Source organism: Salmo salar, chromosome ssa04, assembly GCF_905237065.1.
Source record: "Salmo salar chromosome ssa04, Ssal_v3.1, whole genome shotgun sequence".
Lineage (NCBI taxonomy): Eukaryota > Metazoa > Chordata > Actinopteri > Salmoniformes > Salmonidae > Salmo > Salmo salar.
Window position 1 is genome coordinate 74,572,102 of NC_059445.1, and position 17,411 is coordinate 74,589,512.

Here is a 17,411-nt window from a genome sequence, read left to right on the forward strand (position 1 = left end):
GAGTGAAAACCTACAGGAATGTAGCTCTCCAGGAACCGGGTTGGAGTGAAGACCTACAGGAAGGTAGCTCTCCAGGAAGGTAGCTCTCCAGGAACAGGGTTGGAGTGAAAATCTCCAGGACGGTAGCGCTCCAGGACGGTAGCGCTCCAGGACGGTAGCACTCCAGGAAGGTAGCGCTCCAGGAACACGGGTTGACAGCCCTGGCCTAGATGATCTACCGTTTCCATAAATGACATTGACATTGATTTGAGAGTATTAGCTTGTAGTTTAGCCTATACAGACATGTCCAATAACTTTCAAACATTGCAAACACTGAGTCAAGCTAAGTCTAATTCTGAAGAACAACACAGCCTAAAAGCTGATTATCCTCAGCATGTGTACATCACAAATCCATTCAACACACAATGTAGAGAGCCCATACACAGAGGGACAAACCCCACTGGGTATGTTCCAAATGGCACCTCATTTCCCTATATAGTGCGATTCAGTTTGATTAGGGGAACGAATTGATGCGATTTGGTTCAGCACAATTCAATGCACTAAAATGTTTTGCATGAACACATTCATTTTCCATTTTAAATCTGCTGCTGATTATAGTTTGATTTGTCCGAGATGACTTCTCTAAGCTGAGTGGTCCTCAGTGTGTGTGTGTGTGTGTGTGTGTGTGTGTGTGTGTACCTGCGTCATTGAGCAGACTGAGCATCTACCACCACACTATCAATTTATGCATTTTGTTACCTGAAATCACCCACTGGCTAACTTGTCATTTTTGCAGATTGAAAATGTTTTGAGCTAGTAAGTACTATGTCAATATTTATATTTAGAAACAAGGCAACAGTAAACATGTTGTCCCCCACAAATGATGCAGTGCCCCCCCTTGGCACAATTGACATATTACATGTGAAAAACATCAAAAAGGCAGTTATCATGTGTGACCACAGACGATCCATTGTATCGACCAGATCCTCAAGTGGCCGCTCTAACAGTGAGAATAAATGTCTTAAAGAACAGAAGGCAGTTTGCCTAGGTACCAGTCTCTTCAGCTAATCCACTCCATTGTCAGGTGCCCAAGACACTCCTTGGCAATGACAAGGAGTGGAATGTTAGCCAAAGAGACTGGTACTCAGTCAAGACGGCAGTTGGGAGGAGGGCAGATACATGTGAGTAACAGTGTTTTTTTCTCAACGTTGCCTGGATGTTTTAATCAGTACACGCGTAACAACCTAAGCACTACACATCTTACATTCGATCAAATAAGCCACTACATTTTTTATTAACCAATTTCAACAAAACTTCTTGCTTGGTGAGCAACATTTTTTAAATAAACACCTGCTGGAGAAGAACCAGTTAGGGCCAGTTGTCCCGCTCACGTCACCTCTTCCTTGCTGGTGTGACCAACACATTTTGGTAAATTATTGAAAAAGCGGGGACTGATGCGTATCGGTGAATCATTACATCCCTACTAATCAAGACACCTCACTTCCCATAATTCAGACAAACATCTTGGAAGCTCTCAACACCAAGATGTCTGGTCCCATGGCAACACATTGATTTCACAGGCAGTCTGTCAGGATGCCTCAGTGCCTCTGTTTGGGGGCCTACCACAGGAGAGAGCCATCCATCTGTCCCGCAGCTCAGGTGGACAAAACAGTCAATCTGACAGTCAAGTAAGGGGAGACCCCACCTGTCCAGCCCAACCAACCAGCACAGCCCAACCAACCAGCACAGCCCAACCAACCAGCACAGCCCAACCAACCAGCACAGCCCAACCAACCAGCACAGCCCAACCAACCAGCACAGCCCAACCAACCAGCACCGTAACAGAGCCATACACACTCATTCCCCCTTCATGCTGTGAATTCAGTTTCATCATGCAGTGCAAAGAGTTATTTCATCATTCATACCAGGGAAAACTACTCGTTCATACATTGTGCTCTACCACACAAACCTGTCACTCGGTACAAATATTGCAGAATGCATTGTGAAATATGAATGTTCAATTAATAAATATACACTATAGTTCAAATTATGCATTTGATTTTACAGCAAAGCATGAAGAAATGATCCAAACAGTGGTTTAACGGGGGCTGTATGGTTCACACCCAAACACAGAGCATCACCCAGCACAGTGCGCTGGCCACAGAAAGGATTACCACATCGCTTACTTTGGAGGACCACGGCTGCAAGCAGTTGGCATAGCAACGGACGAGGAAAGCCATTTTCAGAGCAGGGAGGGAAAGTTTCCCCTTTCAACACCTAAAGAAAAAAGGAAAGACGACGCCCATCAGATTGAGGATTCTTCCCAAGGGACTAAAGGAAATTGCCCTGAAAGAGATCGATCCTCAATGTTGTCCAAACATCCTCAGACATTAACTGTCACTTTGTTATTGTTCATTTAGGTTCTGGCAGTGACTATTAGATGTCAATCAAGAAGCCAATGCCGATGGCGAGAGAAGCTTTCAGAGGATCACTTGTGAATCCCCCCATAAAAAAATCAAGAAATGCATTTAAAAGCTGGAGGAAGACCGACTCATTGCAGAAAAGCTTGTCCATTCAACATCTCCAGAGTGCTGAAAGCAGAAAATCATGAAGACAAAGCAGGTTGCAAAGCCACAGCCTCCATGATCAGTGATCCTGCAAACTTGCTCAAGTTCAGTTGTGCTGTAAACTCCACCACTGTAGGATCCTCTTAGAGAAGTCAAAGTGTTGAGAAAGTCCTCAGAGATATTGTTCGCCTCAGAGTTTATAGTCCCTGTTTGTAATTGGCAGACAGCCTATTCTCCAGTGCTGTCAAGCCCCAGAGAGAGACCTCTAGCAGGACTTCCAGTCAGTCAGCCTGCACTCTGCTCGGTGTTCCTCCTCCCACAGCCTGGCTCACTGCAGCTCTCCTCCTCCCTCCCTCTCTATAGCGCTCCAGCAGCGTGCGTGCTTGTCCATCTCCAGAGGGGCCAGACTGCCTGCTCCCGCTCCCCAGCTCAGAGTGCATAGACCCAGGCTAGCGTCAACAACTAATAGGCAGAGGGAGGGAGGGGAGGAGAGGGGAGCCCGGCTGAAAAATAATGACATCACCTGTGCAGAGAGAGCGAAGAGAGAGCGAAGGGAGCGAGGAGAGAGCGAAGGGAGCGACGGAAGCGAGGAGAGAGCGAAGGGAGCGACGGAAGCGAGGAGAGAGCGACGGAAGCGAGGAGAGAGCGACGGAGGGAGGAGAGAGCGACGGAAGCGAGGAGGGAGCGACGGAGGGAGGAGGGAGTGACGGAGGGAGGAGAGAGCGACGAAGCGAGGAGGGAGCGACGGAGGGAGGAGGGAGCGACGGAGGGAGGAGAGAGCGACGGAGGGAGGAGAGAGCGACGGAAGCGAGGAGAGAGCGACGGAGCGAGGAGAGAGCGACGGAGGGAGGAGAGAGCGACGGAAGAGAGGAGAGAGAGCGACGGAGGGAGGAGAGAGCGACGGAGGGAGGAGAGAGCGACGGAGGGAGGAGAGAGCGACGGAGGGAGGAGAGAAGCGACGGAGGGAGGAGAGAGCGACGGAGGAGGAGAGAGCGACCGGAGGGAGGAGAGAGCGACGGAGGGAGGAGAGAGCGAACGGAGGGAGGAGAGAGCGACGGAGGGAGGAGAGAGCGACGGAGGAGGAGAGAAGCGACGGAGGGAGGAGAGAGCGACGGAGGGAGGAGAGAGCGACGGAGGGAGGAGAGAGCGACGGAGAGGAGGAGAGAGAAGCGACGGAAGCGAGGAGAGAGCGACGGAGGGAGGAGAGAGCGACGGAGGGAGGAGAGAGCGACGGAGGAGGAGAGAGCGACGGAGGGAGGAGAGAGCGACGGAGGGAGGAGAGAGAGCGAGCGGAGGAGGAGGAGAGAAAGCGACGGAGGGAGGAGAGAGCGACGGAGGGAGGAGAGAGCGACGGAGGGAGGAGAGAGCGACGGAGGGAGGAGAGAAGCGACGGAGGAGGAGAGAGCGACGGAGGGAGGAGAGAGCGACGGAGGGAGGAGAGAGCGACGGAGGGAGGAGAGAGCGACGGAGGGAGGAGAGAGCGACGGAGGGAGGAGAGAGCGACGGAGGGAGGAGAGAGCGACGGAGGGAGGAGAGAGAGCGACGGAGGGAGGAGAGAGCGACGGAGGGAGGAGAGAGCGACGGAGGGAGGAGAGAGAGCGACGGAGGGAGGAGAGAGCGACGGAGGAGGAGAGAGCGACGGAGGGAGGAGAGAGCGACGGAGGGAGGAGAGAGCGACGGAGGGAGGAGAGAGCGACGGAGGGAGGAGAGAGCGACGGAGGGAGGAGAGAGCGACGGAGGGAGGAGAGCGCGACGGAGGGAGGAGAGAGCGACGGAGGGAGGAGAGCGCGACGGAGGGAGGAGAGAGCGACGGAAGCGAGGAGAGAGCGACGGAGGGAGGAGAGCGCGACGGAGGGAGGAGAGAGCGACGGAAGCGAGGAGAGAGCGACGGAAGCGAGGAGAGAGCGACGGAGGGGAAAGCGAGTGCTGGGGAAAACTGCATTAGACCGATTGGCTGTCTAGAGGGAGCAGAGAGAGGTAGAGTGAGAAAGACAGGAGTGACAGAGAGAGAAAAAGAGAGTGACAGAGGGAGAAAGAAAGACAGTTGAGAGAGGGGAGGAGGAAGCATCTTTATTGATCAAGCAGCCACATAAAGCTTTGTGTATTCAGTCACCTCCGTCCCTTTAAATAAATGCATAAATAACAAAGGAAAAAGCATAAATCACAGCATGTCTTCTGCACGGGTCTGCATGGGAAATATGCTAATGTCTTACCTTTCACAAAAGCTCCAATTGTGTATGGTTGTGAAATAGAGTCGATGGCTTTCATTTGCAGCACAAGATGCATTATTAAAGCCCACTGAATAACACCTGGGACAGAGACCTGCAGCACCAAACTGAGATCTGAGAAATGTGTACTACTGAAAAGAAGAGATCTAAACCCTTTCTCTGTTACAAAGATACCCAGACCAAAACAACTACTACTCTGTATGGGGCAGCCCAGCAGTGAGGGATGGGGATGTGAAACAGAAATAATGTTGGCTCTCTAAGACTTCTGAATTCCTCTGGTGTGGCTATAGAGGAGCATTGCAGGCTCACCTTACATACAGCCTTCACTAAAGCAGAGAGAAGCTCCTCTGATCAAACCTGCTCAGCGGACAGACGGGGATGTCGTCTCTCCCTGCACCACTGTTATGAAGAGAGGGGGAATTGAAGCCTGTTTCTCCGCTCGGCTCCGCGCCCCACACGCTACCGCGTGCTGCTAAAGGATGACATCATTATTTTAGCGAGCAGCCAATAGCAGGCCAGCACATGGAGCCTCCCTGGGAGCGCTGTCCATAGGAGAGCGAGATACAGAGAGAGCGAGACACAGAGAGAGCGAGACACAGAGAGAGCGAGACACAGAGAGACAGAGTGCCCCCGGCCTCTCAGCAGGAATAAAAGGACTTCTCATGTAATGGATTCCAGGTTGGTATATGAAGGGAGAGAGTGTGGAGGCACAAACACACCTCTACAATCCTCTGTTTTACAAACCTGGACTCAGAACACAAATAGAGGGGGAGGTTCTGCTCATGGCTAAATTCCTTCAACAGCCAGAGGAACCTTGAGGAATGCACACGTTTAGTCATCAGCTGTCTAAATGCTATACTAACCAACACACCATATCACAGCCTTTTCTCATGATGGATTCTACTTGTTGCATCAAAAACAGCAGCTTTGCTTCTCAGGCAGACAAGGAAGTGAGAGAGAAAGTGGACATACATCAGGCAGGATGTGCTTCCTCTGTGTGTGTGTGCGCCCGCGCGCATGCGCAAAAGAGGAAGTTTAACCACAAGATCAAGATTACAAACAGTGAAGCTAACTTTGTGACTACACTTCAAATCAGACAGAGAAGAGATAGATACGCCTGTTTTCACGATGAACATGGCCAAAATAATGAAAATACAACATTTCCATGAGGTAAAAGGTCAAACTGCCAACGCAGGCAAGCAGCACCCTGAAGACATGTTTGCATCATTCAACAGGCCAGACATCAGGGTACCACAGTCAAACAACTGGTCTAACTACAGACAGTGCTACTGGCTTCTGTACACTTCATTAGAGCATGTACAGTACTGACAACCAGGAAGGAAGCTATATACAGTACACCGTACAATGTCCAACCCTGCTCCGATCAACACTACTCAGATAGGAATTCTAATGGGGGCTTAAAATGTGTGTGTGTGTAGGGAAATCGCACACGTGGGTCATTCTCCCTGCAGTGGTTAGGAGAGTGAGAGGCGAGACGGAATCACACGGTACACCTGAGCCATAGGACGTCTCAGTGAGCAGTGAACAATCCCACACACAAACTGCTTGGTGTGTGTGTGTGTGTGTGTGTCTGTGGTTGGGGGTAGTGCTTTACATATTCCAACCTATTTTTATTGTTCCACCACTCATTTGCATATATTTTGGCACACTGCCCATTTCATAAAAGGCAAAAAATAATGATGAAAACAATTGCTTCTCCCCATGTAATCTTCCCCTCAAATACCACCTCCCACCACAGTGAACACAGAATGCTGCTATTCTAATAAATGGCATTCAACTTGAAACAGGTTGCCTCTGGTCTATTCCTCGTTATATAACCCATATTATACAATATAATCCCACCCTTGAGAGTCCAGACTGCCAATAATCCTTCCGCTTAAACAGGCCATATTAATGATGACTCCATCATCTTGTACTTGGCCGTCACAATGCTTTCCTGCTGCACAACACACAGAGCTCCAGCAGACCACTGTTCTGGGCTGGGCTATACTGTATTGTACTATACTGTGTACAGGTCTAGGGCCTTCCCTTCCCACCCAGTACCTGTAGGAGGAAGGAGAGAGACAGAGCAAAAGCACGAGAGAGACACGAGAGGGGGAAGGAGAGGGTAGCTGAGGGGGGAGAGAGAGGGGAGGGGATGAGAGGGTAGCTGAGAGGAGAGAGAGAGGGGTTGAGAGGGTAGCTGAGAGGAGATAAGAGATGAGAGAGAGAGAGGATGAGAGGGTAGCTGAGAGGGGAAGATAAGCGGGCAGGGAGAGAAGAGAGGAAGGAGCAACAAGAGAGGGAGACTGAATTCAAGTTAAGTTATTATCACGTGCACAGGTACAGTGAAATGCCTTTCTTGCAAACGATCTCCCAACAATGCATTAATCAATATCAGCAGTACTAAAAAAAATTAAAGTAGAAGAAAAAAACCTGAAAAAAAGAAATAACATGAAAGTAAACTAGCATATATACAGGGTCAGTGTCAAAACCATATTTACAATGTGCTGGAAAAAGGAGAGGTTGAAAATGACCATGAATTCGCCCGCCAGCTGTTCTGAGCATGCTCTGAGAACGCGCCCTGGAATATTATCTGGCATGCCCGCCAGCTGATCTGCAAATGCGCCCTGAAATACCGTCCAGCCCCGCTGCCTTGCGAGTGTTGACCTGATTAAAAACCTTACGTTAGCCTCGGAGAGTGAGATCACCCAGACCAAAAGGTCGGCGGGGGCCCCCCCCATGTACGGCAAGGTGTTGTTTTTGTCAAAGCATGCATAATCAAATGCATTAAGTTGGTCTGGTAGAGAGGCATCGTTGGGCAGATCATGGTTGGGTCTTGCTTTGTAATCCGTGATGACTGGAGCCCCTGCCACATGCGGCGGGCGATGGAGCCTGTGTTATAGGATTCCACCCTGCTACAATGTCTTTTTTCGCCTTTGATGGCTCTGGAGGTCTTAGCGGGACTTCCAAACCAGCCCCTCACCCCTAGCACCTCACCGGAGGACCCTCACCCCTAGCACCTCACCGGAGGACCCTCACCCCTAGCACCTCACCGGAGGACCCTCACCCCTAGCACCTCACCGGAGGACCCTCACCCCTAGCAACTCACCGGAGGACCCTCACACCTAGCACCTCACCGGAGGACCCTCACCCCTAGCAACTCACCGGAGGACCCTCACCCCTAGCAACTCACCGGAGGACCCTCACCCCTAGCAACTCACCGGAGGACCCTCACCCCTAGCAACTCACCGGAGGACCCTCACCCCTAGCAACTCACCGGAGGACCCTCACCCCTAGCAACTCACCGGAGGACCATCTTTATATAACCCATAGTATACAATATAATCCCACCCTTGAGAGTTCAGACTGCCAATAATCCTTCCGTTTAAACAGGCCATATTAAATGGTTTGTACTTGGCCGTAACAATGTTTTTCTGCTCCACTACCCACAGAGCCACAAAGAGTTCCAGCAGACCACTGTTCTGGGCTGTGCTGTCCTGTACCTTACTGTGCTGTGTTGATCTGTACTGCGCTGTATTCTCCTGGATTGCACTGTGCAAGGGTGGCGAGGGGAATCAAAAAATCAAATGCAATTCACATTCAAATAATAAAACAAGCATCAAATTCAAAAGAGGAAATTCCCCGTTGTTTTAGAAGATTTAAACAGTTGGGAGGCATTTCCTGTTACATGTGTCAATCAGTCAAACGAATACAGGTGGCTCAAAACAAAAACATAACAGTGCTTTATGGGATACAACTTCGCTCTGAAGGCAAAAGTGTAGCGGATTCGGTCAAAGTGGCTATTGGAGGGTCAAATTAGCCACCTACATCCTGCATCATTCTCACTCCCTCAGCTTTGGGACACTTGTGCATATAGTGGAGGTGCACGTGAACGTACAACTGGAGGGGTGAGGAGGGGGTGATTTGGGATTCAGCCAGAGAAGAGAGGATGGGGAGTTGAGGGGCAGGGAGAAGAGAGGGAAGAGGGAGGTAATGTGCTGCTTGTGTGTGAGGGTGCAGGAGGAGAGGGTGTGAGGGTGCAGGAGGAGAGGGTGGGGGGCTGCTACTAGCAAGCATGTCTAGGACCGGTGATCCCTGAAGCCCCGGGGTAAAGTCCCTGCCTGGCTTCAGCAAAAAAGCCCAGCTCCATAGCACTAAGTGGGATGAAAATATGAGCCTCCCCTGGAGCTGGGGGAAGGGAGGAGGAGGGAAGAGGGGGGGTTCAGCAAGGTTAGCTCCAGAGGCAGCAGCAGTGGTACACTCAGCACAGAATGAATGATGTTAACATTTAGATGAAGTCTTGCCTGGAGCGTAGCCTGCGCTATATTTTCAGGTCCTAGATCCACTCCCCAGGAGACAATGCTCCTTCTCCCATGTTTCACAACACATCATCTCTCCAGGGCTTTAGCTTGTATATACTGGTAGTCGGCGTGCCTGGCCTGATTACAGTGGTTTTGTTAGAGCTGCTGTGTTCTTATTATGGTATATCAGAGCAGTTGATTACAGCTGTGTTAAAAGCCTTGTACTGTTTGTATAATGGTACATCAATGCAGGCTGATGTGTTGTGTTAGCTTGGTGTGCTGGGGCTGGGGGGTTAGAGGTGGTGGTTGGTGGGCTGAGGGGCAGGTGCTGAAAGGAGGGGGAGCTAGTTCCAGAAGGACAGAAGTGATAAATCATCCATCAGCCTCGGGGCTCAGTGGAGGAGGAGGGGGGTGAAATCCCCAGAGGTCTCCTCTATAAGCCAGTCCTCCTCTGCCCCAAAGCCCGCTCTCCATCTTCACCCTCCAATCTCCCCTGACCACCACACAACCCGGCTCTATCCCTCACCCCGCAGGCAGTTCAGCTCTGACAGAGGGGCACATCAACACCTTCATGGTCAAATTTGCTAATAGGATGAGATGGGATAACAAGAGAAACAGGTTAGTGGATGTGTACCACACAACATGTCACATAGCAGACAAGGACAGAAGAGGGACAAGACAGAGGACATCAAGTTCACCTCTAGAAGATGACGAGGGTCTCCGTGACAACAAGTCAGCAATCATCTCTTTACAGCATGAAGTCATCATGAGACATCCCAATATCCTCATGACCTACAGAGCCTGGCTGGGGGAGGAGATGTGGAAATGATCTCTGGGATCAGGACAGACAAAGGCCCTGTATGTGGCGCAGCCAGCCAGCACTTACGCATCTCTACTGGCTGATCAACTCAGAGTCTGATGATCATGAGACTCAAGTGCACACAGAGGCAATATCAGCTGAGACCTGATGATCAGCCAATAACTGACTAGCTGCAAGCTACGTTCTATTAGCTATGCAGGCTAAGTTCTATTAGCCATGGATGTTTCTACACAGAGACGCTAACTCTAGCTAAGGATAAGAAGAAGAGAGGCCCAGCCAGCACCAGACATCTTGCAGACTGACAGGAAGTGAAATATCACAAGCCATTGACTAGCCTAGCAACCTGGTTCTGCTGCAAGCTGTAGCTGGGTGTCGTGCACCAAGACAAAGCAGAGACTTGCAGAAGAGTGATCACCACTCTTCAACTGTACGAATGTAGCCTAGTCATTCGTGACCCAGTTACCGGACCATGTCTCATAGAAATGTAATGATCCATGGAATAGTCTCTTAGAATGGCCAGGAAAGCACTTAGAACATGATTCTGAAGGCCAAGGGGGGGTGATATATCCTTCTATGGCAGTGTGTGTGTGGCTAGTAGGCAACCGATGTACTAATAAAGTGGGGCAACTGAGTCTTCATTCATTTGTCAGCATTCGTATTAAATCCCATTATGCATCATAGTATAATTCATCCCAGGTTTCTGCAGGCTGGCCTGGAGGAGGGTCATGCTTCAGGATCAATGACAGTCAATGTCAATAGCATGTCATGGGGATACTCATCAGCACATCACTCACACACAATTGTCTGGTATACCCAACACAGCCGGATGGTCCAGTTTGTTTGTGCTTTTGCCTTAAGTCCTCAACATGTATGGTATGACGACAGAAGAGTTGCCTTCAGAAAGTATTCACACCCCTGAATTTAAAATAGATTACATTTAGATTTGTTTTTTTGTCACTGGCCTACACACACACACACAATATCAAATCTTGTCAAAGTGGAATTATGTTTTTTGACATTTTTACAAAATGAAAAGCTGAAATGTCTGGAGTAAATAAGTATTCAACCGATTTCTTATGGCAAGCCTAAATAAGTTCAGGAGTAAAAATGTGCTTAGCAAGTCACATAATAAGTTGCTTGGACCCACTCTATGTGCAGTAATAGTGTTTAACATGATTTCTAAATGACTACCATCTCTGTACCTCACACCTACAATTATCTGGAAGGTCCCCCAGTCGAGCAGAGAATTTCAAACAGATTCAACTACAAAAGGTCAAGGATTGCGCTTGGATTGCGTCCTACCTGACAGGTCGCTCCTACCAGGTGGCGTGGCGAGAATCTGTCTCCGCACCATGCGCTCTCACCACTGGTGTCCCCCAGGGCTCTGTTCTAGGCCCTCTCCTATTCTCGCTATACACCAAGTCACTTGGCTCTGTCATATCCTCACATGGTCTCTCCTATCATTGCTATGCAGACGACACACAATTAATCTTCTCCTTTCCCCCTTCTGATAACCAGGCGGCGAATCGCATCTCTGCATGTCTGTCAGACATATCAGTGTGGATGACGGATCACCACCTCAAGCTGAACCTCGGCAAGACGGAGCTGCTCTTCCTCCCGGGGAAGGACTGCCCGTTCCATGATCTCGCCATCACGGTTGACAACTCCCTTGTGTCCTCCTCCCAGAGTGCTAAGAACCTTGGCGTGATCCTGGACAACACCCTGTCGTTCTCCACTAACATCAAGGCGGTGACCCGATCCTGTAGGTTCATGCTCTACAACATTCGCAGAGTACGACCCTGCCTCACACAGGAAGCGGCGCAGGTCCTAATCCAGGCACTTGTCATCTCCCGTCTGGATTACTGCAACTCGCTGTTGGCTGGGCTCCCTGCCTGTGCCATTAAACCCCTACAACTCATCCAGAACGCCGCAGCCCGTCTGGTGTTCAACCTTCCCAAATTCTCTCACGTCACCCCGCTCCTCCGCTCTCTCCACTGGCTTCCAGTTGAAGCTCGCATCCGCTACAAGACCATGGTGATTGCCTACGGAGCTGTGAAGGGAACGGCACCTCCATACCTTCAGGCTCTGATCAGGCCCTACACCCAAACAAGGGCACTGCGTTCATCCACCTCTGGCCTGCTGGCCCCCCTACCTCTGAGGAAGCACAGTTCCCGCTCAGCCCAGTCAAAACTGTTCGCTGCTCTGGCACCCCAATGGTGGAACAAGCTCCCTCACGACGCCAGGACAGCGGAGTCAATCACCACCTTCCGGAGACACCTGAAACCCCACCTATTTAAGGAATACCTGGGATAGGATAAAGTAATCCTTCTAATCCCCCCCTTAAAAGATTTAGATGCACTATTGTAAAGTGGTTGTTCCACTGGATATCATAAGGTGAATGCACCAATTTGTAAGTCGCTCTGGATAAGAGCGTCTGCTAAATGACTTAAATGTAATGTAAATGTAAGGAGGTTTTCCAATGCCACAAAGAAGGGCACCTTATGGTAGATAGGTCAAATTAAAAATTAAAAGCAGACATTGAGTATCCCTTTGAGCATGGTGAAGTTATTAATAACACTTTGGTGGGTTTATCATTACACCCAGTCACTACAAAGATACAGGAGTCTATTTATTTTATTTCACCTTTATAGGCCAGGTAGGCCAGTTGAGAACAAGTTCTCATTTACAACTGCGACCTGGCCAAGATAAAGCAAAGAAGTGCGACACAAACACATAGTTACACATGGGATAGAGGCAAAATAATTACAATTTAGCATTAACACCAGAGTTATAGATGTGCAGATGATGTGCAAGTAAAGATAGTGGGGTGCAAAAGAGCAAGAGGATAAAATACAAATATGGGGATGAAGTAGCTGGGTGGGCTATTTACAGATGGCTGTGTACAGATGCAGTGATTGGTAAGCCACTCTGACAGCTGATGCTTAAAGTTAGTGAGGGAGATATATCTCCAGCTTCAGTGATTTTTGCAATTTGTTCCAGTCATTGGCAGCAAAGAACTGGAAGGAAAGGTGGACAAAGGAAATGTTGGCTTTGGGGATGACCAATGAAATATACCTGCTGGAGCGTTTTTTTGGGGGGTTTGTATCATTTGATTTACATAACATGCCTACCACTTTAAAGATGCAAAATAATTATTTTTGTGAAACAAGACAAAAAAACAGAAAACCTGAGCGTGCATAACTATTCACCCCACAAAGTCAATACTTCTTGAGCCACCTTTTGCAGCAATTACAGCTGCAAGTCTCTTGGGGTATGTCTCTATAAGCTTGGCACATCTAGCCACTCTGATTTTTGCCCATTCTTCAAGGCAAAACTGCTCCAGTTCCTTCAAGTTGGATGGGTTCCGCTGGTGTACAGCAATCTTTAAGTCATACCACAGATTCTCAATTGGATTGAGGTCTGGGCTTTGACTAAGCCATTCCAAGATATTTAAATGTTTCCCCTTAAACCACCCGAGTGTTGCTTTAGCAGTATGCTTAGGGTCATTGTCCTGCTGGAAGGTGAACCTCCATCCCAGTCTCAAATCTCTGGAAGACAAATAGGTTTCCCTCAAGAATGTCCCTATATTTAGCACCATCCATCATTCCTTCAACTCTGAACAGTTTCCCAGTGCCTGCTGATGAAAAACATCCCCACAGCATGATGCTGGCACCACCATGCTTCACTGTGGGGATTGTGTTCTCGGGGTGATGAGGTGTTGGGTTTGCGCCAGACATAGCATTTTCCTTGATGGCCAAAAAGCTCAAATTTAAGTCTCATCTGACCAGAGTACCTTCTTCCATACGTTTGGTGAGTCTCCCACCTGCCTTTCCCAAACACCAAAAGTGTTTGCTTATTTTTTTCTTTAAGCAATGCCTTTTTTCTGGCCACTCTTCCGTAAAGCCCAGCTCTGTGGATTGTACGGCTTAAAAAGTGGTCCTGTGGACAGATACTCCAATCTCCACTGTGGAGCTTTGCAGGTCCTTCAGGGTTATCTTTCTCTTTGTTGCCTCTGATTAATGCCCTCCTTGCCTGGTCCCTGAGATTTGGTGGGCGGCCCTCTCTTGGCAGGTTTGTTGTGGTGCCATATTAAAAAAATTGTAATAATGGATTTAATGGTTCTCCATGGGATAGTCAAAGTTTCGGATATTTTTTTTTTTTATAACCCAACCCTGATTTGTACTTCTCCACAACTTTGTCCCTGACCTGTTTGGAGAGCTCCTTGGTCTTCATGGTGCCGCTTGCTTGGTGGTGCCCCTTGCTTAGTGGTATTGCTGACTCTGGAGCTTTTCAGAACAGGTGTATATATACTGAGATCATGTGACAGATCATGTGACACTTAGATTGCACACAGGTGGACTTTATTTAACTAATTAACTAATGTTATGTGACTTCTGAAGGTAATTGGTTGCACCAGATCTTATTTAGGGGATTCATAGCAAAGGGGGTAAATACATATGCACGCACCACTTTTCTGTTTTTTATTTTTTGCCATTTTTTGAAACAAGTAATTTTTTTCATTACACTTCACAAATTTGGACTATTTTGTTTATGTCCATTACATGGAATCCAAATAAATATCAATTTAAATTACAGGTTGTAATGCAACAAAATAGGAAAAATGCCAAGGGGGATGAATACATTTGCACAGCACTGTATTAGAGTCAGATGCTCAGTCCTCTAGTGTGTGTATACGTTTAGAGTAATATATATATATATAATTACTGAGAGAAAGACAGAGAAAGAGAGATTGGTGCAATGTTTGAGTTTTAGTTTCAAAATTATGATACATGTTGATCTACAGTATATCATGAGAGCACCAAGATGGGACAGTGCCGATGGTCCTTAATCTCTTTGCTTGGTAATATCATTACTTTCACAACTAGCAAACCTCTTAGATGGACACCTTCTTTGTCTATCTGAAATACTCTAGTAAGGGCTTTTGACCAACTAGAGCTCAAAGCACTGTACCCTGAAGTCCTCGGTCTTCTGCACGTAAATAGCACACAAACTACTTTATGTCCATTTGGCAAGTCCTGTCATCACATATTGCAAGTTGAGTATGCAGCCAGATGTGTCCAATCACTGACCTTTAAAGAGCACGTGCCTACACCAGCATGACTCACACATCCACATACAAAAGGGAAAGGTAACCACCACACACTCAGTGAAGAAGTAAAGTTTCCCACGTACCTGGTTATCCACATAATCCTGAGGAAGACCAGATCAAGCACCAGGAATGGATAAGGGGGGAGGAAGAGAGAGAGGGAGGGCAAGAGAGAGGGCGAGAGAGAGAGAGGGAGAGAGAGAGTGGGCGCGAGAGCGAGCGCGAGAGCGAGAGTGGGCGCGAGAGAGAGAGTGGGCGCGAGAGAGAGAGTGGGCGCGAGAGAGAGAGACAGAGGGCGCGAGAGAGAGAGAGAGAGAGGGCGCGAGAGAGAGAGAGAGGGCGCGAGAGAGAGAGAGAGAGAGAGGGCGCGAGAGAGAGGGCGCGAGAGAGAGAGAGAGAGAGCGCGAGAGAGAGAGAGAGAGAGAGCGCGAGAGAGAGAGAGAGAGAGAGCGCGAGAGAGAGAGAGAGAGGGCGCGAGAGAGAGAGAGAGAGGCGCGAGAGAGAGAGAGAGAGGGCGCGAGAGAGAGAGAGAGAGCGGCGAGAGAGAGAGAGAGAGAGAGAGGCGCGAGAGAGAGAGACAGGGCGCGAGAGAGAGAGAGACAGGGCGAGAGAGAGAGAGAGACAGGGCGAGAGAGAGAGAGAGACAGGGCGAGAGAGAGACAGGGAGAGAGAGAGAGAGAGGGCGCGAGAGAGAGAGGGCGAGAGAGAGAGGGCACGAGAGAGAGAGGGCGCGAGAGAGAGAGGGCGCGAGAGAGAGAGGGCGCGAGAGAGAGAGGGTGCGAGAGAGAGAGAGAGATAGGGCGCAAGAGAGAGAGATAGGGTGCAAGAGAGAGAGAGATAGGGCGCGCGAGAGAGAGGGCGCGAGAGAGAGAGAGGGCGCGAGAGAGAGGGCGCGAGAGAGAGAGAGGGCGCGAGAGAGAGAGAGGCGCGCGAGAGAGAGAGAGAGGGCGAGAGAGAGAGAGGGCGCAGAGAGAGAGAGAGGGCGAGAGAGAGAGAGGGCGCGAGAGAGAGAGAGGGCGCGAGAGAGAGAGAGGGCGCGAGAGAGAGAGAGAGCGAGAGAGCGCGAGAGAGAGAGAGGGCGCGAGAGAGCGAGAGAGAGAGAGAGAGAGGCGAGAGCGAGAGGGCGCGAGAGAGAGAGAGAGGGCGCGAGAGAGAGAGAGAGAGAGGGCGCGAGAGAGAGAGAGAGGCGCGCGAGAGAGAGAGAGGGCGCGAGAGAGAGAGAGGGCGCGCGAGAGAGAGAGAGGCGCGAGAGAGAGAGCGAGAGAGAGAGGGCGCGAGAGAGAGAGAGGGCGCGAGCGAGAGAGAGCGCGAGAGAGAGAGAGAGGGCGAGAGCGAGAGGGCGCGAGAGAGAGAGCGAGGGCGCGAGAGAGAGAGCGAGAGCGAGGGCGCGAGAGCGAGAGCGGGCGCGAGAGAGAGAGCGGGCGCGAGAGAGAGAGCGGGCGCGAGAGAGAGAGCGAGAGCGGGCGCGAGAGAGAGAGCGAGAGCGGGCGCGAGAGAGAGAGCGAGAGCGAGCGGCGAGAGAGAGAGCGAGAGCGAGCGCGAGAGAGAGAGAGAGAGAGAGAGGGCGCGAGAGAGAGAGAGAGAGTGAGAGTGGGCGCGAGAGAGAGAGAGCGAGGGCGTGAGAGAGCGAGAGAGAGCGAGCGCGAGAGAGAGAGCGAGAGCCGCGAGAGAGAGCGAGAGCGGCGAGAGAGAGCGAGAGCGGCGCGAGAGAGAGAGCGAGAGCGGGCGCGAGAGAGAGAGCGAGAGCGGGCGCGAGAGCGAGCGCGAGAGAGAGAGCGAGAGCGGGCGCGAGAGCGGGCGCGAGAGAGAGAGCGAGAGCGGGCGCGAGAGCGGGCGCGCGAGAGAGAGAGCGGGCGCGAGAGAGAGAGCGGGCGCGAGAGAGAGAGAGAGAGAGAGAGGGCGCGAGAGAGAGAGACAGAGGGCGCGAGAGAGAGGGCGAGAGAGCGAGAGAGAGCGCGAGAGAGAGAGAGGGCGAGAGAGAGAGAGAGAGGGCGAGAGAGAGAGAGAGAGGGCGCGAGAGAGAGAGAGGGCGCGAGAGAGAGAGAGGGCGCGAGAGAGAGAGAGGGCGCGAGAGAGAGAGAGAGCGCGAGAGAGAGAGGGCGAGAGCGAGAGGGCACGAGAGAGAGAGCGAGGGCGCGAGAGAGAGAGCGAGAGCGAGGGCGCGAGAGCGAGAGCGGGCGCGAGAGAGAGAGCGGGCGCGAGAGAGAGAGCGAGAGCGGGCGCGAGAGAGAGAGCGAGAGCGGGCGCGAGAGAGAGAGCGGGCGCGAGAGAGAGAGCGAGAGCGGGCGCGAGAGAGAGAGCGAGAGCGGGCGCGAGAGAGAGAGCGAGAGCGGGCGAGAGAGAGAGAGAGAGAGGGCGCGAGAGAGAGAGAGAGAGAGAGAGTGGGCGCGAGAGAGAGAGAGAGAG

General features: G+C 50.7%; 1 protein-coding gene across 10 annotated transcripts in view; it reads right to left on the reverse strand.

Moving 5' to 3' along the window:
* Nucleotides 1-17,411, reverse strand: part of LOC106603825 (rap guanine nucleotide exchange factor 6) — a 197,170-nt gene that overhangs the window by 91,292 nt on the left and 88,467 nt on the right. For 7 of the 10 annotated variants that reach the window (XM_045717340.1, XM_014198000.2, XM_014197996.2 and 4 more), the window contains one exon: nucleotides 15,092-15,109. The exons of 2 other annotated variants lie outside the window; for them this stretch is intronic. In XM_045717340.1, coding sequence (XP_045573296.1) covers nucleotides 15,092-15,109 — 18 coding nt within the window. Of the gene's footprint in view, nucleotides 1-2,165; nucleotides 3,128-15,091; nucleotides 15,110-17,411 lie in introns of those variants that run through there. One more of the 10 variants, XM_014198002.2, reaches the window with a different exon arrangement.